Source organism: Pecten maximus, chromosome 12 (assembly GCF_902652985.1).
Source record: "Pecten maximus chromosome 12, xPecMax1.1, whole genome shotgun sequence".
Lineage (NCBI taxonomy): Eukaryota > Metazoa > Mollusca > Bivalvia > Pectinida > Pectinidae > Pecten > Pecten maximus.
This window is the reverse complement of record NC_047026.1, coordinates 2,201,794-2,226,429: the sequence shown is the minus strand read 5'-3', so window position 1 is coordinate 2,226,429 and position 24,636 is coordinate 2,201,794. Positions and strand designations below refer to the sequence as shown.

At 35.2% G+C, this 24,636-nt stretch overlaps 1 protein-coding gene across 1 annotated transcript; it reads left to right on the top strand.

Annotated features, from left to right (window-relative positions):
• Positions 1 to 2,033: 2,033 nt before the first annotated feature.
• LOC117339704 (uncharacterized threonine-rich GPI-anchored glycoprotein PJ4664.02-like) lies at positions 2,034 to 24,134 on the top strand. Its single transcript, XM_033901420.1, is given in 21 exon segments — positions 2,034 to 2,189; positions 2,532 to 2,631; positions 7,949 to 8,044; positions 8,670 to 8,851; positions 9,569 to 9,704; positions 10,783 to 10,881; positions 11,031 to 11,048; positions 11,507 to 11,623; positions 12,069 to 12,280; positions 12,826 to 12,973; positions 13,412 to 13,507; positions 14,175 to 14,822; positions 15,319 to 15,366; positions 16,034 to 16,672; positions 17,849 to 17,908; positions 18,624 to 19,274; positions 20,018 to 20,059; positions 21,069 to 21,585; positions 22,428 to 22,448; positions 22,805 to 22,914; positions 23,716 to 24,134. Coding segments are annotated over 20 exon segments (4,329 nt in total). The 5' UTR covers positions 2,034 to 2,189; positions 2,532 to 2,561.
• Positions 24,135 to 24,636: the final 502 nt, after the last annotated feature.

Genomic DNA, 24,636 nt, shown 5'->3' with positions numbered 1-24,636 from the left:
CTGTTTAGTGGTAGAGTTTTATTGTTGCAGAGTTTTATTTCCATTATATGACGTGCTTCATTAGCTGGCCGGGTCAGATATTGGTAACACGCATGCCTTTCACCTAGGCGACCGGGGTTCGATTCCCCAATCGGACGTGAAAGGTTTGGGGTCACCTGCCCGACCAATTGGGTTTTCCCCGAGTGCTCCGGTTTCCTCCCACAGTAAGACCCCTCGCGCGCTTCAATTTGGACCCACAAGCGTGATTTATATAAGTTTATATAACTGGTTTCGCAATTGTTATAGAATAAATCAAGTGTACATTTTTACTTTTTTTTTGTGCTTTATCTATTGAATTATAATTGTTTAAATGTGTCATTCGTTTATTTGTGTTGTAAAATCGTGACAACATCTATTGTAGTAAAATTAACGATATGTAAAACAGGATATGATATGCATTATCAGGAAACTATGAACCACAGGTATGGAAGTATATCCGGAACTTTTGATAAACGATTCATGTTACAGGTGTGTAATAGCACCTGTACAGCGGAGGTGTCACCCCGCGTGGGCGAAGCCTGATCTTACATATCAAATGATAAAACAGTACCTCACACATCCGAAATGTCGTAACTGAACGAGAAAAAATACCCGCCATTTTATCCATACTTAGCAATCTTGTTATCCACGCGATTTTTTGTAACAGTATTGAATCAATATCTCAAATGTATTTGTAAATTGCCGATTGTCTTTTTATAAGATGTGATAAAATAGCTAATAAATAAAATTTACATAAGCATGATACAAAGTAATTGAACAAAACAGTTAATTTCGTTGTTTTTATATCTTCATAAGAACATGATTGTTCCTCATACTCAAAATCTCTGACGGTGTCATTGATAGATTTCTGAATATTACCAATTAATTTCTAAGCCGACATCCAATTCAAGATCGCGCTCAAGATTTTCGGATGTGTTTAAAAAGGCGAGAAATTATTGTTGATATTTCTTCTTCAAAGTAAAAGTAGCAGCATATCAACACACCAGGACAAAACAAAATTACCAATATGCTTCTAATGAACACGACAAATCAAACATGAATATATTGAACAAATCCTCAGCAGGTCTCAGATGGCAAACGTAAATACGTCCAACAACATTAAAAAATAGATACGCTAAACGCCATGGCGGTCTCAGTGTAATTTTGAATATGTATCACTGCTGAGAAATTCAGTATGCTTAAAAAGAACTCTGTGGTAGCTTATCAAATATGCATGTACCCTTCGTAAACGCCTGCATGCTAGCGATAAGAAAAAGAAATGTTGAAAATTTTGAAGTAAAAATCGTCAAATCTACTCTACAGATTCGTTGTGAAATGACCATTGTTGTGTTATATATTTTTAATCAATAATAATTTCATCAGTTTTAAAATATCAGGGTTTGAATATATTTCAGATTTATTGCAGTTGCGACAAAATCCCTTTAACGAGAGCTCTATCATTTGGGACTTTCTTGTGTATTATTTCAATTAGCATTCAGGATAAAATGAAAATCACGACGTAGATATCAATAAATCAAAGCAGTCTAAGTACTAAGTAAATCGTATTGACTTCATATGAAATAACCTCATGATATATTACTTTTACACGGTACTGTTGATTTTGACATCAATAATATGTAAGAAAGTATTGGGCGTACCCAATTTAACAAAGCTTTTTTTCCAATCGTGACACATCTGAATATTTGCGAACGGTTTTATCTTCGATAAGAGCCGTTACACTAAATTCTTATTAAACGACACAAGATGTACCGAATGAAATTTATCGATATTATTGTCTACTATGCGATTACCGATGGTAAATCCGAGACAAGAAATCCTATGTCGAGTGAAGACGTTATCTTCTCCAAGCGACAGGCACCCACACAGCCAATATTGACCCAGGAGGGGATACCTTTATAAATCTCCTGGTCACAAAAGCTACCTCTGCTACTCGATAGAGGAACCGTCTCGGCGGGGATTGGGTCCCCTCTGAACTTTAAACGACCTACTAAGACATATATCTAGTGTATGACGTATCCAAATCAAAATTGAAATAGTAGGCATGGGTGTGGTAACAGAACAAAGAGTATATATAAGAAATTTCCGGAATTAATCTATCCTTTTTGGTGTCTGTAACTTCCCAAGGAACATAAGGAATAACGCGTCTTCATGTGGGTAACACACGCTAAATTATATACATGTATATATAAATATATTCAAATATATATAGCATAATTGTCCTATTTATGACACATATGAAATAACGCGTCTTATAATGCACACGAGTAATATGATATACCTGTTATCACCAATAATCGTTTTCATTAAAATATATCTGTTTTATACTTTTACATTTGCAATAATAAGTTTACAACGGAAACGATTTAAGGAAAAGTGATAGTTTGTAATCTATATTTCGCTCAATTGAGCGCCTGAAAATATTTTGAATTTTGATAAACATCAGTTTGATCTAAATTAATGTTGTTACCTGTGCTCGTTTTGATACCCAAAAGGAGGAATAACTAAACAACAGAAACAACAACATGTTTGCAACACGACTGTTGCTCTTACTTACCATAATCGGATTAGCCAACTGCGCACTGGAAGATAAAGGTGAGTTATACTATACAATTGTGTAATCATTGCCTGGAAATGTCATCTAAAAACAGAAACCCAAGATTTGTCCCTATACATTTTCTAAGTTCTTCATTGACTGAATAACCCAACGATTCACTGAAACACTTAACTTTACATGTATGTATGATATTCGAATTCCCTGTTGTGAATTTTTCATTTCTAGCAGGTAACATACTTGCTTTCCCCAAGTACGGAGTTTACACAACGAAATTGATTCGATAGTATGCAATGTTTGAATGATTTTGATATTTATTGATTTATTTGTTTTATCTTTATTTATTTATTTTATTTATCTATTTCTAGTATTTATTTATATACTTGTTAGGCCTGTTAAATAAATAAATTCAGTACCCTGGAAACACATTGTTATTAGGTCTGTCTTTTACCTGCATGCTATAAGCAGACATTTATACAGGAAATACGTTTGCTTAATTTTTGACGCCATATTCTAATAATTTTATCCATGACAACAAAGTGCAAACCATATTGTTGCTTCATATATATCTGACTTAAATAAACTGAATACATAACAGCTTATATTTTGGTCAAAGCCAAGATTAAGATATTTTCAGTTTGACTTACGATCATCTCAAAATATCATATATACATTTTAAGTCATTTGTTTTTATTTTAAAGATATGCGTGCTTTATTTAAAAATGTTAAATACATATTCATCATATAACTGGCCAATTCTACCACGGTATATTGCTATGTCATAAATATCATAATAAATGTTCAATAACACTTATTTGGCGTCATGATAATTTTGACGTCACAATAATATATTAATTTAATTGCAAAATATCCTCGTCCTCGTTGTATATCCTACAACAATACACTAATCATCGTTAATTATTTCTTAATTCTACCATGTTTGCTATGCAACGCCAGTTTTGATTGGTTTAAAACCATGTATTATTTTCCAATAACCCACGCTTTTGCCAATAATGCACGGTCGCGAGTCACGGCTGTTACAGTTTTATATATATAATATTCACCCGTTTTATAAAAGATTACTATAGCCGAGTGGGCTAATGGGTTAGTCTTTCAATAAAATTTTGTCACGACGCGAGTTCGAATCCTATGGAAGCCCCCTCTTTTTCTTTTTTTCCCCCTTTTTTTTAAATTTTCAAAATCAAAGCCATATAATAGATGCTCTTGATCGTAGTACTGTACTGCCTGTATATTCCATCAAATAATGCAATACTCAAGAAATAAATTACAAGGTTTTCTCGGGGTTTCCTTGCTGTTTTTCTATTAGAAAGAGGTCGATCTCAGAACTAAACAGTACATGGTAGAATAGAAATAATCAACTTTGACTCGTGTATTGTTGCAGGATATACAACGAGGACAAGGATATTCATCGTTAATTATTTCTTAAACAATTTCGTCTTTGTAGAGAAAAGACATACACACCGAGTAGGCACCCCATTTCATTATAAAAAAATAAGTTAAGAGATTTAATTTTTATCATCAGATAACGCGTGGCTATATCATGTGGAATTTATTACACTCGCTCAATAAATTTCGTAAGACATAGCCACTCCTTTAAAATCTAAATATATCTAACGTGTCATGTTGTTTGTTTTAAGTGTATGTCAGTGAGAAAATAATAACAGAGAATACTAACATTAAAACCAAACCGTATTGCTAACTCAAAATCCACAAAAGAGGGCAAATATGAACAAAAATATCGATTGTCGTTAAGACACTTGACAAAGTACATGTCGAATAAGACAACGGGTTCCGGAAGAGTAAACGACTTCTGTTTCATCGACGACACCCGTGATGCGAATTCAGGTCAACTCAAAGTTACGCCAAGTTTTCATATCTATAGTGACAACGAGAACTACTCAGGATATCGATATCGTTCAAGGAAAGTGTTTTTTTTTTTCAAAATGAGACGTCGACCATCAAACTTTATCTCCTGCATCTGTCATAACCTTACGTTAGTTTTTCCTTCAGTTATAGACACGTATCACAGAAATAGTGAAGACGGGCACACGTTCTTAAATATTGAAACAGATGAGACATATAAACACCATAGGTAGGAAAACAGGGATGTTACTACCGAGAAATGGAAAATTAACAATCAACAATTTGGGGATAAATGAAATTATTACGCTTTTCATACAGCTAGTCTGTAACTGTCTCGGCTGGTTGTTCGAGGTAAGAGGCTTATGTTGAAGGGGCTGTAGTACTCTTTATATTAAATTCTACATGGTCAACAATTTTATGTTGTGGTATTGTCTTCAATGTTTGTTGTTTCTGTGGTATTATTGTATATTTCTTTCTAGTGTTATGCTTTTGCTATAATTTGATGTTTTGAGCTGATGCTGTTGTATAGTTTGCCTCTTGAGTTGACGCTTTGTTGTATAATGTCAATTTGAAATGATACCGTGATATAGTTTGTTTGTTTGAGTTGACGCCGTGGTATATTTTCCCCTTTGAGATTACGCTGTGGTATATTTTGTCACTTTGAGTTGACGCTGTGGTAGAGGTTTTTTCCTTTCAGGTTAGACTTCGGTATATTTTTTCCCTTTGAGATTACGCTGTGGTTTATTTTGTCCCATTGAGTTGACGCTGTGTCACAATATTTTAATTCGAGGTGACGCTGTGGTATATTTTTCCCTTTGAGATTACGCTGTGGTTTATTTTGTCCCATTGAGTTGACACTGGTATATTTTGTCCCTTTCAGGTGACGTTGCGGTAATATTTGCTCCTATGAGTTGACGCTGTGGTATATTTTGTCATTGAATTAATAATAAACATATAAACATATGAAAGAAGTAGTATTTTCTACGTTTGTATACTAAGTTAAAAAAAGACTGCTTCCCAATCTTCTGATTGGTTGATTTAGATGCTTAACTTGAAATACTCCCGCCAGTGTCTTTTGTAACGGTGTCTCCTACGTGATGTTGTGCCGCCCACGCACCTAAGTTATGACTATCATAAACATAATATCTACCTTTCATCTGACACAGTGGAATTCCACCTGTAAATAGTTACGTCAAACATTACAGTTGGTAGGTAAGGACTTTTCGAGGCTGGCAATAAACATAAGAAATCAAAGTAAAGATTTATAGGTTCGTAAGAACAGATAAGTATGTGACTGGTGCATTGATTGCATGATAGTTCAAACGATCTGGGGTTTTATTGCAAGACAATCTAGTTTAAGTTCAAACATTAGTATGTTTACGGCTATTTCATTGTGAACGACATGCATATCACATATATCAGATACTTGGATGGGATAAAAAAATAAATATTATTTTCAATAAACGTTATCTACAAAAATTATAATAGATATAACTTAAATAAAAAGATTATCATAAATGTAATTGAAAATAATTATAATTGATAATCGCTGTAATTTATGATAGATATAATGTGTAATAAACGAACCTCATAATGAATATAATCATTCACTCTTTAAAAAGGTCAATGTATTGTACCATAGAAACAGGAACGTAAAACTATTCGTCCTACCCAGGGCTAGTCTTTGGTATAAAGTATATACAACTGTACAGCTGTTCGTCCTACCCAGGGCTGGTCTTTGGTATAAAGTATATACAACTGTACAGCTGTTTGTCCTAACCTGGGCTCGTCTTTGGTATAAAGTATATACAACTTTACATCTGTTCGTCCTACCTAGGACTCGTCCTTGGTATAAAGTATATACAACTTTACATCTGTTCGTCCTACCTAGGACTCGTCCTTGGTATAAAGTATATACAACTTTACATCTGTTCGTCCTACCCTGGGCTCGTCTATGGTATAAATAATATAAAACTGTACAGCTGTTCGTCCTGCTCATGGTTCTTCTTTGATGTTAAGGGCCAAAAATATAGAGAAACAGAAACTTATAAACTCAGAATAGACATTAAAGTTTAAAACATATTTCTTTTGCATTTGTATCCCTTTTTTATTCAATCATTTTCGAATTTTACATGATATCGCTCGTATTACATATATGCCTATTTTATCATTGGAAATATTGGCCTAGATCTATCCCAAACAAACTTAATAGATATTTAATAATAGGAAAGGAATTTGTAGACATCATGTTTGTTCAATAAAAGAGATAAGTAAATTTGACACTAATGCTTGTACTGGTATTAGGCATCTGATATATTTCAGTTTATCTATGCGTACAAATGCTGATAACACTGTTCTGTCTGTACAACGAGAACTTTGTCGACAGCGACATACGAAAACGAATAATTAAATCACCGAAGATAAATGGGTTTGCATTTCCAAGTAATTGAATGTGAAATACTTGTTGCTCCGATACGACATAAGAGAGGGGAAGGTTTACAAATATTTTTGCAATTCTATAATTGGAATAGATGCAACAACTACGTCAGTATTTATTTAACGGATACTTTAAGTACCGAGAAGCCAGAATAATCTGGCTTTAGGAATGGATTTATCTAAGCAAGATTATTACAATTTGTAACTACAGGTCAACTTGTCCCATAAAAACTGGCTGGGTGGTGCGACTTCACTGTCAATGATGGCTAGATTAACGGTTCTCAACAGGAAATTGCCACTATTTCACGATGTAGATGCATGAAGAAAAAAAAACTTTGATATTTGTATAGATTTCAAATGTTCATAACATCAAATATCTACAATGGCGAATGGGATATTTGATCACATGCAGTATACTGCTAACTGGTCATATAACATTCTGATAATTTTATTAACTTTCCTACATGTCATATGGATAAATGTTTGGTAAAAAAGTAAACAAATATTAGAAACTTAAGCCGTGTGGTGGATATGAACACTTTCAATATCCCGTTATATTTTCTTTTTTTTTTTCATAATCAATACTAAATAATTCAGCTCTGTGATTGGATACCGACTTTTTCATTATTCCTGGAAGAATAACGTACACACTACATGTATATTCCAAAGTGACTCTTTTTGAGCTTGAACATCTTGTATACATGTTTATGCATTTTTGTTGTTGTTTTTTTTAGTTTCCAACAAATTTTATTTTTGAAAACACAAACAGTTGCAAAAATGTCCTCCTACAAGAGGGCTCTCACTCGTCATGCTTCATTCCGAATATTAATTTCATTTAATTGAATGATTGATTATTAGAGACTTCTGTTTACTTCCGGTGATGCTATTCTACGGTAAATATGAAGTGTTTTGTTTTTGTTCTTCACTTGTTATACTTTTTATCATAAAGTGTCTGTATATGCATTGTTAATGTCTTCTTTCAAAGTTGTTACCGGCGTATGTAACTAACAATTTTTTGTCGTATCTCTATACCAACAGATTGCATGAACGATTTATGGAAGGAGGGAAAGGTCTCGTTAGACATGATATCGGTGTCTTCACATAGCAATGACAAGGAGCAAATCAAAGACGACGGTAAGTAAAAGGCGGAATACGTTAACGAGTAAAAACTAGTGAACTCCGGTCAATTTCATTCCCGATGAAGATTTTGGATCGCGTGCTTCTGTTCTAACCAGCGAATAACTTTATGCCGGCGTGTGGATACATTCCGACATGTGTTACATTCAAGATATAGTTTTATACCGCCCCAAAATTGATTGCAATTTCATTTTATAAATTGTATGACATTGTTATACACGAATATAAACTCAATTAAGTTGGACAGCTGATTTATATTAATAAAAAATGCCAGAATAATGCTGATAGTTTAGATCTTACAGAACACTGAAACGCCTGTCACGCCTGATAGCACCGACCTCATGACCTTTACGAACTGTAGGACCAAAGACGATAAAGGATATCATTTGCGTGTGGTCACACGTGACCGAAATGATACCTCAATGCAAAGTTATAATCTTAACGTTTTTAGACATCAAAGAAATTGATAAGTTTCAGTATAACTATCGTGTACATGGATACGCTACTTAGGTATAACAATGAAGGACACAATCAATTTTCACCTCAATGATTCTTTTACAAGAATTTACATCCCAAATTATTACATTATCTCTCCTCTATCTCTCTCTTTGGTTTCGAGCAGGACAAGGATGGTGTGGCGACAATACCTCCAGTGATAACTGGGTAGAAATAGACTTTGCAGAGCCTACCATCGTACATGAAATCCACCTGATGGGGGGTAAAACCTCAGGGAACCCGAGGCAGATTCAGATTTTGACGGTGTTTGCTAAGCACACGTCATGGCTCCAACTGGCGCCAACCTTTGTAAGTAAATTAAGGATGGTGGTAATGATAACTGTCATGTAAATTGAAGTTCAGATAACCATAATAATCAGAGCATGTTTGTTCTTGTAAGCAGTTGTTAGATGATGGCGTACTTGTCATTTAAAGTTGACCACTAGTGATATGGCTACTAGATCCTAAGCAATTGGTCACAGAGTCCACTTTAGTTCCAAACCCCTCACTATGCAATATTACTTCGCGTAGTGCAAATCAAGGACTATACACTTGTTTATATTTGTTTATGGGAGAAGTTTTGCATGGTCAATATGGTGGGGGGAAAAGAAAATGTATGTACGTGCTTTTGGTGGTTTTTGTTTTTTGTTTTTTGTTTTTTTTATTTTTTATTTTTTGTTGTTGTTGCTTTGTTGTTGTTTTTTGTGTGTTTTGTTTTGATGTTTTTTCTATTTTTTGTTTATTTTTTTTTTTTTTTTTGTATTTTTTTTGTAGCATGACATTAGCTATTGGCGAGTGAAAACGGGCTTTATAACGCCAAAGTATACGTATAAGTATCAACCAATACTTAACAGACAGACAACGTTAGAAATATATGATTATACAACAAAACCGTGTTGGGTTTCCTATGCGTGAATCTAGACTAAGTTTATCGTTAAATAGCTATTGGACAATTCAACATCAAGTCTTATTTACTGGTTCCAATGGATTTCTAATTGATGATATTTTTTTCATTTTCTTCATCAGGATGCAGAGCTACATAATCATTCAGCATCTATCATGAATGCAGGAGGAAGTAACTTCATCAAAATGAGGATAAACATTTTGACTTTCGACCGCATCCCTTGCATACGGCTGCAACTCTTTGGCTGTTCTCCGAAAGGTGTGATTGCACTGTCAAAGACTGTTTCTGTTATAAGGATCATAACTTATATTAGTTTAACTAATTGAGATGGTCCGTCGTGGATACTGTTAATATTGTCTGGTTTGAAATCAATTTATCGTATATTTGAGCATCACCGAGACACATCTGTTGGTTATACAACCGTCATAGATTATTTATAAGGGTTGCTTTGAGAAGACATTCTTGAACTCTATGAAAATCAAAAATATTCATCAAAATTGATTTGTATTTTCACTTGCGGTCTTAAAATCTAGTTCGCTATATTGTTATAATATCGCACCAGTATGTAGAGGATATCTAACAGTATCTTCAGTTATTTTTGTACCTGGTATTACTACTGTCTTCAGTTTAAAACACGAACGGGGCCGCGGTGGCCGAGTGGTTAAGGTGTCCCGACATTTTAACACTAGCCCTCCACCTCTGGGTTGCGAGTTCGAAACCTCCGTGGGGCAGTTGCCAGGTACTGACTGTAGGCCGGTGGTTTTTCTCCGGGTACTCCGGCTTTCCTCCACCTCCAAAACCTGGCACGTCCTTAAAATGACCCTGGCTGTTAATAGGACGTTAAACAAAAACAAACCAAACTTCAGTAATACCAAACAACCTTCACAAGTAGGGTTAATATTTTAACATTATTCATGATTGCTTATCCATGTTAGCCACATGAGTGAAATACATTTGGTAATACTGAAGATACTGCTGGATATTCTGTTAATTACACTTGATACCAAAATATACCGGGGCAGCTTTAAAGTTCTCCCATTGTCGTTTGTAAGCAGTGATTTGATTGGTCAAATAAGAAAAAAAATATATCTCTCAATTGCAATAGTGAAAAATATATAAAAAAAAAAGTAATATTTACCACTAGTGAAAATATCACTTTTGTAAAATAAATTATTTTCGATGTTTTACTTGTAAAAATGAAATAAAATAACTTATTTGTAATATTAGTATTTTAGTTGTACACAACAGCGTGATGTAGTAAAGTTGTTGCCTACTTACCATATCAGGTGACGTTTAAAATAAAACTGTTCTAGTAAGCTGATATTTGTTTGTACAGATGTCTGCCCTGATTGTCAAAATGGAGGGCAATGCATACAAAACGCAGGATGTAAATGTCCATACGGTTTTAACGGGAATCACTGTGAAACGGAAACAAGTAAGTACTTAAGCAAGTTATCACATACCGCTTAGCATCGTAATTGTGTCTTTCAATTTGATGTCATTTAAAATTAATATGATTTGCCAAAATTAGATTTCATTCAAGTTTTACAATGGTTGTTGACACTTGTTTACTTTTTCTTATAGGTAAACCACCCGTAGACGGTGAGTATTGCTATAGTTATTTTGTTTAGGAACGCACTTGACTTTGAGCCATATGGTACACTCACTGATAAGAAGGCAACACACACGCTTTTACATAAAGTAAAACCTCGTCATCATGACTTTCACATTTCTTCATCATTCTATCGTTATTACTTCGAATTACGTCTTGTATATATAAAGTTCGAAATGCGATCGTTTTAAATTAAAAACATAAATCAACTTGAAATTATATGTTATAAAAGCAGGAAAGAAACACCACCAGTTTCAAGTTAGAAAAAATGTATAAAGTTAATGCTAATGAAGCAAATTATTTTAGAACACCATACAAAATATAAGGATACGTTGCACAACCTTTATTAATATTTAGTTATTTGTTAACGAAACATTGTTTTTTAAATTAAATGCATGCAATAGATATTTGCCAGTACGATTTTTATCTAAGGTATTTGGTTTTCTAGCTTGCATGGACAGACAAGGGCTGGGAGATAAGTCTTTGTCATCCGATCATTTACGTACATCCTCCTCTGCCCGAAGCCAAACCAAGGATATGGGACGACTCAACTACTGCTGTGGAGGTAGGGATATTTCAAGATCCTCAAATCTTCATTTTCATGTAGATAAATGACATTCTCAACATATTTCGAAAAATTAAACGCTATTTGAATTACCCTTGATATTTCATATATACATAATAGATTTTTTACAGGTTGTTAGGTGTTAATATTTTACAGCTAAATTTGATTTCAGTTTAAATGTATCAAATTGTATGATGTTGGTCTTATATGAGTTTCAATTTCACAAGAGATTTATAAAGTTTAAGCGTTCAGAAGGGGAAAAAAGAAGGAAAAAATCGTGGTGATTTTTATCAATTCAACATGATTGCACGTAATCTGATTCTGTTTTCTTTGACCTCACAACGTCACAATACACGTGACTCCCTAGATAGTATTATGCGTGTGCATATACACAGTACTACGGCAATAATAACAGGGTAGTTATGAAATATACACTTATTGACAGGTGACGCTATCGGAGCCTGGTGTCCTGACCCGGCTGATTCCAAACCTTGGTACGAGGTCACATTCCCGTCACAAATGGCCTTTGGTGGATTAGAGATCCAGCCCCCGTCCATGCCCGGGGTTCTCACTCCACCGACACAATTCATGAAGACCTTTCGACTGGAGGTCGTGCTGTCGGAAGATTCTCTTAAGCAATGGAGGGTTGTTGCACCAGTACGTGTTCTTGAGATTTTGTTAAAGAAACATTAGTCATAAACATTTATCCGCGTTTCTTTGAGCGTATGACATTTAACCATTCAAGACAAGGGGCCTTTATTGAAATTATGATTTTGGAGTTCATGCTTTCTTCATGCAAAATGAATACTTACATCAATTTATCACCACAATGTTGATAGAATTTATCTCAAAAATATCATTATTTGAGAGAGAAAAAAAGAGAAAAATATGTATACTTCCTTAATACTTTGGTGACATGATTATCATAAGCAAGCATTAAGACAACCATTTTTCATGCATACGATGCAAAACATTTTAATTTCAATCTTACTAACGTTTAATAGATCTGTTGTTCAACATTAGAATTCGTTGAAATTACTCCCACGAGGAACGAAAATGCATTATGGCGTGGTTTTTTTTTATATGAAGCTAACTTGTATAAATTATTTACAAAAACAAAAACAAACAAAAAACAAAAACAAAAACAAAACAAAAAAAAACAGGGTTGCGGAATTTCTTTATTTGTTAAATTTCTTCTGTAGTCCCTTGAAGCCATAGCAAACAGCACCATTAGCAAATCCTGGTTGAATGTCAGTCCTCACGTCGCCATTGATGCCTTGAGGATATACCCCCTGACTAATCAGAAAGCTCCTTGTTTCCGTTTCGATGTACTCGGCTGTGATCCGTCAAGTAAGTATAATAACTAGTAGTATTGAACTTTGAAATTACTTTATTTAAGAAAGTAGACCATGATAAAGATAAGGTTTTAACGACGTCAAAAGAGAGTAATTTCTAAATACCAATATTTTCACGAAGAATGATTTCTTACGCTCTTTGGATAAAGAAAGAATGACTAGTACGCGTGATTAAGGAATGCGAATTAGGAATTAGTTTGCTTTTCTTAATTTGAATATGCCGCATTTCCTTATTAGAGAAAATACTGTATTCAACATCATGTGCAAAATGTACCTGAACCCATTCACAAGTTTTCACTGTTAATTCGCTTCATCAAATAAAGCAACAAAATTAAAATTTTGTGAAATCCCTTTTGTATTTCGCTGAACTGTAATTTTACCTTTGGAGCCTATAGTACATTTCAAATAACAATCTACTTCTTTATGGTGACAGAACTGTGCTCTACTGGTTTTTGCAAGAATGGTGGAACATGTGTCGGCCAGAACCAGTGTTCCTGTGCTCAAGGTTTTTATGGATCCGACTGCAGTGGTGAGTATTCCATGATTTCATACATTTATATATAATGTCAGTCAATTATCGCATTACTGTAGTATATATAATTGCAATTGATAGTAACGGTATGCACATACAAAATACGTATACGGATTTGTAAGTGTGTTCATGCTATATATGACAATCCCGACACTTTATCACTAGCTCTCCACCTCTGGGTTACGAGTTCGAAACCTACGTGGGGCAGTTGCCAGGTACTGACCGTAGGCCGGTAGTTTTTCTCCGGATACTCCGGCTTTTTTTCACCTTCAAAACCAGACACGTCCTTAAATGACCATGGCTGTCAATAGAACGTTAAACAAACACAAACCAAACCAAACCAAAAGCATAGATAGTTGGGGAGATAGAACATATCTGATGAAAATTGTATCTCAATGTTTCGATTCCTTTTCTGGAGATATGTATTTCTGAGAAATCTTGGATCATTGGATATTTTGTGCTGTTCTGCAAGTGGTCTTGGGAAAGGAATCTTTATTTTCAATTGATCTGGACAACTTGCGATGCCGTTTATTGAGGTAGTCACCAGCTGCTTCAATGAGAATACGAACAAGCTTGACTCTGAATGTTCATGGAACAATGATATCATAAGTCGAAGAAAATTTTATTTCAATTTTATCTCCAATTACATTTCTTTTGTTTACAGTCACTACTCTAACAACAACTGCTTTCGAAATCACAACCATCGTCAGTCAAGTGATCCAAACAACGACGACTCTGACCTTCACGATTCATGGACAAGTGACCCTGTCTACCACATCTCTCGGACAATCAATACATGTGTCTGGCGTCAATAGTTACGTCGCCGTAAATAATGCTAATTTCCCATCATGCCTTAGAGATATCAGATCATGCTCCTCGGGTTTCACAATCAACCTAAATGTCATGTTCGGCAAGTTGGAGGAAAAGACCTATATCATCTCCAATGGTGGCGATCGCCCGGATGGAATAGGCCTTGCTCTGTATTACGCCAACAAGCAACTACATTACATTGTATCTACCGATACCCTGCTGTGGAGCTTACAAACTACTACCAATCTGGTGATGAACGTCTGGCAGCATCTTGAAATCTCGTGGAGTTCTACCCTCGGAATCGAACTTCTAAACAATGGCCAGCTGATTGGAAGCACAACGCGTCCACAGCCCCGCCCCCAAACGCCTCAAATCGTACAAAGGGAGATAACACTGGGTTATGGTTACGTCAGCACATCCATGGAGGTATCCTTAACATTCAATGGTCTGAAAACATACGACGCAAAGAGGACAGACTTGGTGAACCAAGGCGTCATTAACTGTGAGTAAAACAGGGATTTTAATTACGGAATAATTATAACTTTTTTTTCTGGTGAAAGGGTCAGGGTCATAATGTTTTGTTAAGAGTGCAATTTAAAATTATATGTATTCAACATTTACCAACGTATGGTTAAAAAAGCCCAGTTATCTAAAAGTCGTTGGAATCTATATTTTCCAATAAAGGTACTTTATTTTGTCGATAGCATTGTTCTTTAAAAAAAAATTTTTTTAATTGCTGCCTTTTCTCCTTTGAACTTGCATGTGGAAGAAAGGACTAATATTATCCCTAAAATGCATGTGAATATTATGTTAATTATTGCTGGGTCCATGGCTATGTACCGTACTCAGTCAACACCTGGTTCATCAGTATAGCTCCATCCTTTGTAAGATACTTATGTTGGTTCATCATGTATCATCAACATTTGATTTTCAAAAGAAAGATGGATATACATCATTATTGAAATTGACATGTATTGTTAACATCGTAACAATTTCAGTACCATCCTCAACAACGAGTACTACAAAACCGACTGTACCATCCTCAGGTAAGTGTAATTAATTACTACTATTGTCAACATGACACGCCGTAATGATTATATTGCACATCGTGTACCAATAAATGCATAGTACAGCCAGCGAATTTTTAACATTGATACATGCAAACGAGATACGTCAGTAACATACCAACACAGAGCAAGTATAGTGGATTAAAATAATGTCTTTGTCTGTACGTCATAGTGCGAAGCTTACTGAAATCTATCTCGTGAACTCCTTGCAAGATTTATATATTATATAATATTTTCAACAAAAAGAGAAAAAAAATCGAAAAATCGAAAACTCAAGCTATGCACCTGATTGGATTCCGACGGTCACTGGCCAAGGTTAAAGGTCAAAAGTATCTCTAAAATGTTATCTGGGATGTCTTTGATGGACATGTTAAAATTAAATATTAATCGACTGATCTTTTTTTTCTGAAAATTGGTGGCTGGGTGCCTCTTGCACAATTGTGTCCCACGCACGTACTAGATATTTACTCTATATATTAGTATGTCTATGATATTGATATGTGGATATCCTCGCCCATTAATCTCGTTCTATTTAGAATTTCTTAATTTCTTAATAGTTCAAATATGTCTTGCCGTCTGATATGGTCTAATAGTTTGCAAGGTTTAGATTAAGCTAGTAAAATAGTTATTGATATCATGTTTGCAGGAATAATTCAACAGCTGTTTGAGTTTCAAAGTATTGTTGGAAGCACCATTCAAACGACTTCGTCCTTGGTGCTAAATATACATGGTCACGTGACATTGTCAAACACCCAATCAGGAGGGAAGGCGGTCGTATTGAATGGAACCAATACCTACGTATCCATTGACAACAATAAATTCCAATCATGTCTTAAAGATATCGATTTATGTACCCACGGCTTTACAATAAGTTTGGATGTCTTAACTAAAAATCTCGAAAACAATACATATATATTATCTAACGGGGGTGATCTAGAAAACGGAATGGGCGTGGCATTGTTATATATCAACAATGAAATAAAATTGGTCGTCAGCACAAGATCGCAGATCTGGATTATTCAAGTCAAGAATTTTCTTCAAATGAATATCGTGCACAAATTGGAAATTTCTTGGAGCATAACAACTGGATCAAAGCTATACAATAACGGTATACTTGTCGGGGAAGCAACCAATAACATCCGGACTACACCTGGAATGACAGTCAATGACCTCTCTATAGGATACGGATTCTCATCAGTACACACGACCGTTTCCATGGAGATATATAGCCTAATGGTAGTTGATTACGAACGCTCCTATCTTATCCAACATGGCATTTGGACAAGTGAGTTCATCTAATAAAGGTTTCATTTATATCATTTTAGTCTTGAAAAATGTTCTGTAAAGATTAGATATAATAATACACAAGTTTGTTTTGCATTAAAAACACCGCATATCCAATGAGCTTATGCACATAATATTATGTCACTTCTGCGGCTATTGCTTGGTTGTTTTATTACATGGGGTAGAATTTCAGATTTCTTTAGAAAACACCTCTATACATTTATTTGCATATAAATATTCGTTGGTTGAATATTTTCGCTGTAATGACGGTGAAATTAGTGACATTAACCCCACGTATATTTGGTGATTTTATCAACTAGGCAAACATATTATGTGGGGAAAACATTTGTAGCGTTCTGATATGCGACGTTTTACAGTAAGTATGACATACATAGAGTGCTTATAGGCTAATGAAATAAGAAATGAAAGATTATTAAACTGATTTTTTTTGTTGCTTACTAAATTGGTTTTGTTGGTTTGTTATATGCACAGGCTAACTCAATTACTACTGTTCCTTATTATACTTATTAAAGTATTACTACTCAATTGTACATCAAATTTCCACCTTAAATTGTAATTGTTTTGTATCTGCTCAAAGGCAATATTGCCTAATGCAAAAAAAATAAAGACGTGTCTTTATCATCAAAAGTACATTTCTCCGGTGCATATATCTGCTAGTTTATATCGATATCTATCCCAGGCATATACATTGCCATTTTTATTATAGGGACTTGACTTGTACTTATTACAATATATACATACCCTCAAGAATCATTTTATGGATATTTTGTACATGCAAAAGCACCTATATATAAGATTTTAGTTATAGATGCAGTATATGTCGAAAATTCACTAAATGCTAACCTCTTTAATATGTTCTAAAACCATCAGTGTTGCTTTTAAATAATTTCATAACTAAGTCACCAACACCATGAAATCAAACGCATGTACGAAGTTTCGGTTTAAAGAAGATTAATTCTGTCAAAATATCTCGTCAGATATCAGAAATGGGAACGAAGCTTTTGACATTATCAAATCAAGTCATATGATATAAAAATTGTACATATTTCATATATTAATCATACTATCATACTATTTTGATGATCATGTAATATATCACCTCATTCATTTTTATGCTTGATTAATGGCACTGTTATGCATTATTATGTCATTTCAGCAATGACAACGAAACCAAGCACCACTCCAATTGCCCTGACAACGAAGACATCAACTCCAGGTATTAAAGCATAAATATAATTTGGTTTATTGCGTTACTCAGCAGTATCGAAGATTATATAATTATATTGTTTAATCATTTTCATGATGAAATGAATTTATCAACATCAAGCAAAACATGTTATAAATTTTCAATATAATTAACGTATAGAACACTGTCGACACTAGAAAGTAAAAACAGCCATGATGCTGGTTTAAAAGAATATAGGGACCAACCAACCAACCAATTGTTTTCCCATAGACTTTAGTGTTAACGTTTTGGAGTATATCATTGAAATTCTTGAATTCAATAAGGCAATTATGGTTTATAACTTAAGTTTAGGACCTCATATAGCAAGTAATCAAAAAAAAAGTTGGGTCCTTCAGCTCAAATTGTTTCCAGGATAGCCATTTTGAAAATTGGTGAATTTCGCAGTAAATATTCTCAAAAATCTTCAATGTTTACCTTTTAATTAATATTATGTGAACTTTTGGGGAAAAATTCAATCGTACTAACAAAATTTAAATCAACATTTCCTATGGATAGTTACCTATCAGGCTACATATCTATTTTCTTACTTCATAACATACTGGCCAATCAGTGGCTGCCAGACATTTTATCCCAGGATCAACTTTCTATACACAGGGAATGTTTCAAAAATCTATTTTTTCAATTGGTTGGTTGTTCCCTATAACATTAGTGACGGGCTAATGACAATTTCTATCATGTGTTACAGTTACAACGAAAGCTCCCATTCACTCGTTGGACTTTACCTTCATAGCAATAAAAGACAACCTTTTGATAACGCCTTTGCACAACTTCACCGTGTATGGGAAACCTAGCATTGTACCGGAAGTAAACGGTAGTGCCGTGCTTGTGCTGAATAAGACTGGACAGTACGTGGAACTCCCAAATACAGGCATTCAATGCCTTCAAGATCTCACTTCCTGTGACAATGGATTTACATTGAATGTAGAAATAAAATTCCTTAACTCTACCATCACCGATAAACAATACATCTTTTCGAGTGGAGGTGATCTGCTGAACACTTCCGGTATATCACTCTATCTATGGAAAGGGGAGTTATATTGTGCAGTGAAGTGGAACAGGTGGTTATGGACTTCGAAATCGAAAATTGAATTTAACCACATCGAATGGCATAAATACCAAGTTTCCTGGAATGAAGTTGACGGGTTTATTGTATACGTCGATGGTAATCTGTTTATGAACCATACAATAAAATTCCCCAATCCAAGCCAACCGGATATCCATTCTCTACTTATTGCTAAGGGCCACGGTTCATCCAGCACCACCTTCCTTGATATCAGAAACCTGTTTGCCTGGACGGCGTCACGTGATGTTCTCATTCACGAACATATAATTCAAGGTAAAGTTTTCAATATTTCTGTACAATTAATTCCGATCATTGCACGAATTCTTCATTTCCCGTCTTTTTTAGTGATTCAATTAAATTATCTACACGGAAGAATGATGGGAAATATAATTGCGGTTATAATCCGTCTAACAACTACTTGGCTTCACATGACGCGGTCGCCGAGTGGTTAAGGTGTCCCGACACTTTAACACTAGCCTTTCACCTCTGGGTTGCGAGTTCGAAACCTACGTGGGGTAGTTGCCAGGTGCTGACCGTGGGCCGATGGTTTTTCTCCGGGTACTCCGGCTTTCCTCCACCTCCAAAACCTGGCACGTCCTTAAATGACCCTGGCTGCTAATAGGGCATTAAACAAAAACAAACAAATCACATGACGTACATGGCCATTTCAATTGTTAGTACTTCAATGTATGATATATATAACAAAGTTATCGACATTTTATTCGTTAACAACTTGGTCGCCAGGCCCTTGATCCTCTTTTGTTACCTGATCAATTGTTATATGAGTTTTTGACATATCAATCGTAAACAGAATTGTTTCTTTCGTCGCCATGGCCATACACTTGTTGATCAAGGCATAGCCTTAACAAGTTTGCAGGAGGTTTCAGTTTGAAGAGTTGCCTATTAGTTAATTTCTAGTATGAAAAAGTGAACACTAAAAGAAACTAAGAAAGAATTAGTTTACATCATTTATTGTCAATGTTTATTTCATTATCTTGGACTTGTTTGTTTTGTAGAGTATACTACTGTTAAGACAACACCAACTACAACAACTAAACGTGAGTATATTTTTGGTTATACGAAAAAGAACATGGCAATTGTAACATGAATCCTTAATTGATTACAACATATTTCTATCAAATTATAGTTTCAATGTTTTCTGTAAACAATAGAAATATAGAAATACGGCAAATGACAGAATTCTAAAATATGTCTTATAACACAGTTCTTAATCATCTATAACAATATCGAATACGTTTACATATATGCTAGGTATTTATAGATTCTATAATATAGATGTAACGCCCCCCCTCCCCCCCCCCCCCCCCCCCCCCCCCCCCCCCCCGCCTCCATTTTTGATTGTGTAGCCCACAGTTTGGGATAGTATAGAAGAAAATGTCCTGTGAAATCTTGATAAATTGGCAGTACGTCCGATCACTCGGAGCTCAGGGAGAAGTGAGTCGTTACTTATGTTCACGCCGGCTTTTATACCTTCCGCCGGGACATCATCAGTCAATCAGCGTCAAGTAATGACGTCATACTATGGATTCGCCAAATTGTGACAAAACGCGGAATTTGCATGTATTAAGCAATTATAAATAACTTCATAACATTACAGAGGTCTAGACATGCTTCATAAGGTAAGGCCTGAAATCGTGTTTGAATCTAAGTTGACAAATCTTGTCATTTTTAACAGCATGCTCAACCGGCATAGCTTTGTATGAGTTGTTGGAAATTCTCTCATGAAGACGTAATTATGTTGGGCTCAACTGTTGTAATATACATAACTGCGATTAGTAGACTGTAAATTCGTAACATCGTTAATTTTTCAATTGGATATTTTTCCAAATGTCAACAGCTGCATCTCAAATTTTATTCATATAGAATCAAAAGTGTGAACACCCTTCCCGTCGATTTTAAAAGGATTCTGAAAGCAAATTTTAATTCTAAAACAGTATCTTAGTGAAACAGAACGTATTACCTCAATGATATATGTATATATCTTATAGGTTTTTTTTTGGTTTCTTTTTATTCTCAATAAAATTCTTAACGAGAAATTGCTTTTAGAACCAACAGCAGCCCCAACAACACCTTCAACAACGAAAGCACCGACAACGAAAGCACCGACAACAAAGACATCGACAACAAAGACACCGACAACAAAGACACCGACAACAAAGACACCGACAACAAAGACACCGACAACGAAGACACCGACAACGAAGACACCGACAACAAAGACACCGACAACAAAGACACCGACAACAAAAGCACCGACAACAAAGACACCGACAACAAAGACACCGACAACAAAGACACCGACAACAAAAGCACCGACAACAAAGACACCGACAACAAAGACACCGACAACAAAGACACCGACAACAAAGACACCGACAACAAAGACACCGACAACAAAGACACCGACAACAAAGACACCGACAACACCTTCAACAACAAAGACACCGACAACAAAGACACCGACAACAAAGACACCGACAACACCTTCAACAACAAAGACACCGACAACACCTTCAACAACAAAAGCAACGACCACAACTCCAGCAACTACACCAACAACGACATCCCCCAAGTCGATAGTTACGTACAACTGGTCGTTTACACAAGTCAACCAGACGAGCCTGATAACACATGATAACATCACCCTACAAGTCAACGGTGGTGCTTCAGTGGACCCGCAAGTGGGAGGCCTCCACATCACTCAGACAACACATTACATCGATTTTGGCGTTCATAACAACATGTGTCTTGGCAACCTTGATAAGTGCCAATCGGGCATTACTTTTGAGGTGGTAGTGGAATTCAAATTACTCCAGGAAAATACCATTATCATGTCAAGCGGAGGGGAGAGGACGAACGGAACAGGAGTGGCATTAGTTTACAGATTTGGTCAGATCCAATGTGTCGTCTCCACCACTACCGTATCATGGTATGCATCAATACCAAGAGACAAGCTTACCATCTCTTCCTTCAATTCGATCGTGGTCTCCTGGGCGCTTGACAAAGGTTTGATTTTATATGTGGACACACAGATAGTAGACTTTAGTACGACACAGATATCCCATCAGATGTCCATCAACACAATCCAGCATCTGTACGTGGGACAGCCACCGTCAGTCACGTCCACAACTCAGGTAGACTTTTACCTGAAGTCCATCAAGTGTTGGCAAGTCTGGATTGATATCATCATTGACATTGACATCATCACTGGTTTCCCGCCAAGTAAAGGTAAGTGGTGACATTGTTAACTGTGCACCAATGCCTTCTCGCGGCTACAAGATATAACATAGCGTTTAAAGTTGCGAGTATAGTTTCAATTAGGACAACAGAAGTGATAAAAAAAAAAGACGAAACGCGAAATTCTTGTTATACAATGTAAGCATTTTATGGATCATGAAATATTACTGAAGCTTGTTAAGATTCAAAGTATTTATATAATAAAAGAATGCATGTTACTATATTTAGTAATACATGTTGTCAGACTTGGTACCGGTTGTTCCAATCCGGACTTTGATAAACTCGTACTTGTAGTGTATTGCCATTATATAACAAAAGACTACATGTTTATCTATATGATCAATACAATTATATTTACGCTTTCAATATGAGTTTGTTTTGGGTTTTTTTGTTTTTGGTTGTTTTTTTTTTTTCGAAAAAATGATTATTGCTTTCAAAATATTTCTTCTTTATTCAAAGAAATAATTTTGATTTTTTTAATGCTAAATTAAAACATTAACTACTGTCATTGTGTATTTTGGTTCATGATCAGTGACCACAACTAGTCAACCTATTACGACAATGGCAACAACTCCAACAACAAAGAAGGCAACAACTCCAACTACAATGAAGGCGACAACTACAGATGTTTGTCAAAAAGGCTGGATCTGCAGAGGTACATATATACCGGATAGTGCATCGATAATGAGAAATATATATATATATCTAAATACACAACATTAAAAAATAAATACGCATTGTATAGTAAGCGTTTAAGTATTAGTTACATGTCTTCAGAATGTTTAAAGGGGCATTCCGTCTTTTGGACATCAAAAACATGTACAACGCATTGTATAGTAAGCGTTTAAGTATTAGTTACATGTCTTCAGAATGTTTAAAGGGGCATTCCGTCTTTTGGACATCAGAAACATGTACAATTTCCATTGATGAAATCTATGTCTGAACGATGATTAAATAAGTGTTTGTGCCTACATGTAATGAAATTAACGCCGTAATGTACCAGAAAAATTCATATTATATATTAATAAGTCTTTGCGGTAATTAGTGATACTTCGGGTCGAATTAAAAAATTTCAGGACTTAATACTAGAAGAAATTTGGTTTATCTTGAGAAGTTAATGTAAAGACTATAACTTTCACAACTTGGAAAAAAGACATACTTTCCAGTAAATTTATGTTGACGACCTAAACTTTATACAAACGAAGAAATGCCCATTTAAGTTTAAAGTGTTTTTTTTGCTCATACTCGAATGTAATGCATTCACGTGTTAATGATGACAAGTTAAGGGAAGTTTTATATATGAGTGCTAACAATGCATCTCAGTTTAGCTGTCATACATTTGGTTAAAGTTTGTGATGTACCAAATATTGAACATTAAACATGTATATAGTAATATTGATATCACTCTGGTTACTTATTGCATCAATATAATCTCTTACTGTACTTAACATTATAGATGATATCACGACTCCAACTCCAACGACTACAAAGAAACCCACAACAACTACACCTACCACCACTACTCCACGGCCAACTACGGCTAAACCCACTCCAAAACCTACAACAAAAGCGCCGACGACACCTGAGCCTACCTCGCCTCCAACCACTACGCCACGCCCGACTAAACCTGGACTTCCTATCTACAATGTCCGTCCTAGTATCCGACCTGGAGTGGACGGACAGGGAGCGGCATTCTTCACATGCTCATTTGAAAAGTCATTCCAGGAAAATGTGGAATTTATTGTCTGCCTCAACATAAATGGAAACTGTGAACTAATGAATATAGTGTCTGGGTTGACGGATAATTACAAATTTACTGTCGCAAGCATCAACGACAATCTTTACAACAAAAGGGTATTTAACCTTTATACCTGATCGTAGATTAGTTTAAGCAAAAATGTTTTTGAATGTATTTTAAATTGCCTCTATAATTGTGGAGATAATTCGAAAATCAACAAAAATATTGAAGTTTTTTATTACTGATTTGATTTCATACATTAATATAAGTTTTATAATTATGAATTGTCGCAGGTTATGAATAAATATCAACATTCTTTAACATTTTCACACAAATACTTCCCCTCAGATCACCTGTTCCATCCAGGCCCGATACAAAGGCCAAAGTGGGCTGACAATTAAATTGACTAGCGTCGTCTTTACTCCAACTATCAAGGTAAGATACGTTTTATAGGTCGGTGCCATTGTTACATGAATCAAAGAAAAAAGAGGCTGTGTGCAATAGGAAATGTTTATGGAAGTGACAGTTCCGTTTGCAAATATTTTACATAAGACGCATATTGCTCAATAGAATAAGAATACATTGAGAGATTCAGTATATGCCGATTACAACTACTTTCTTTACCGACTTCATTCTAAG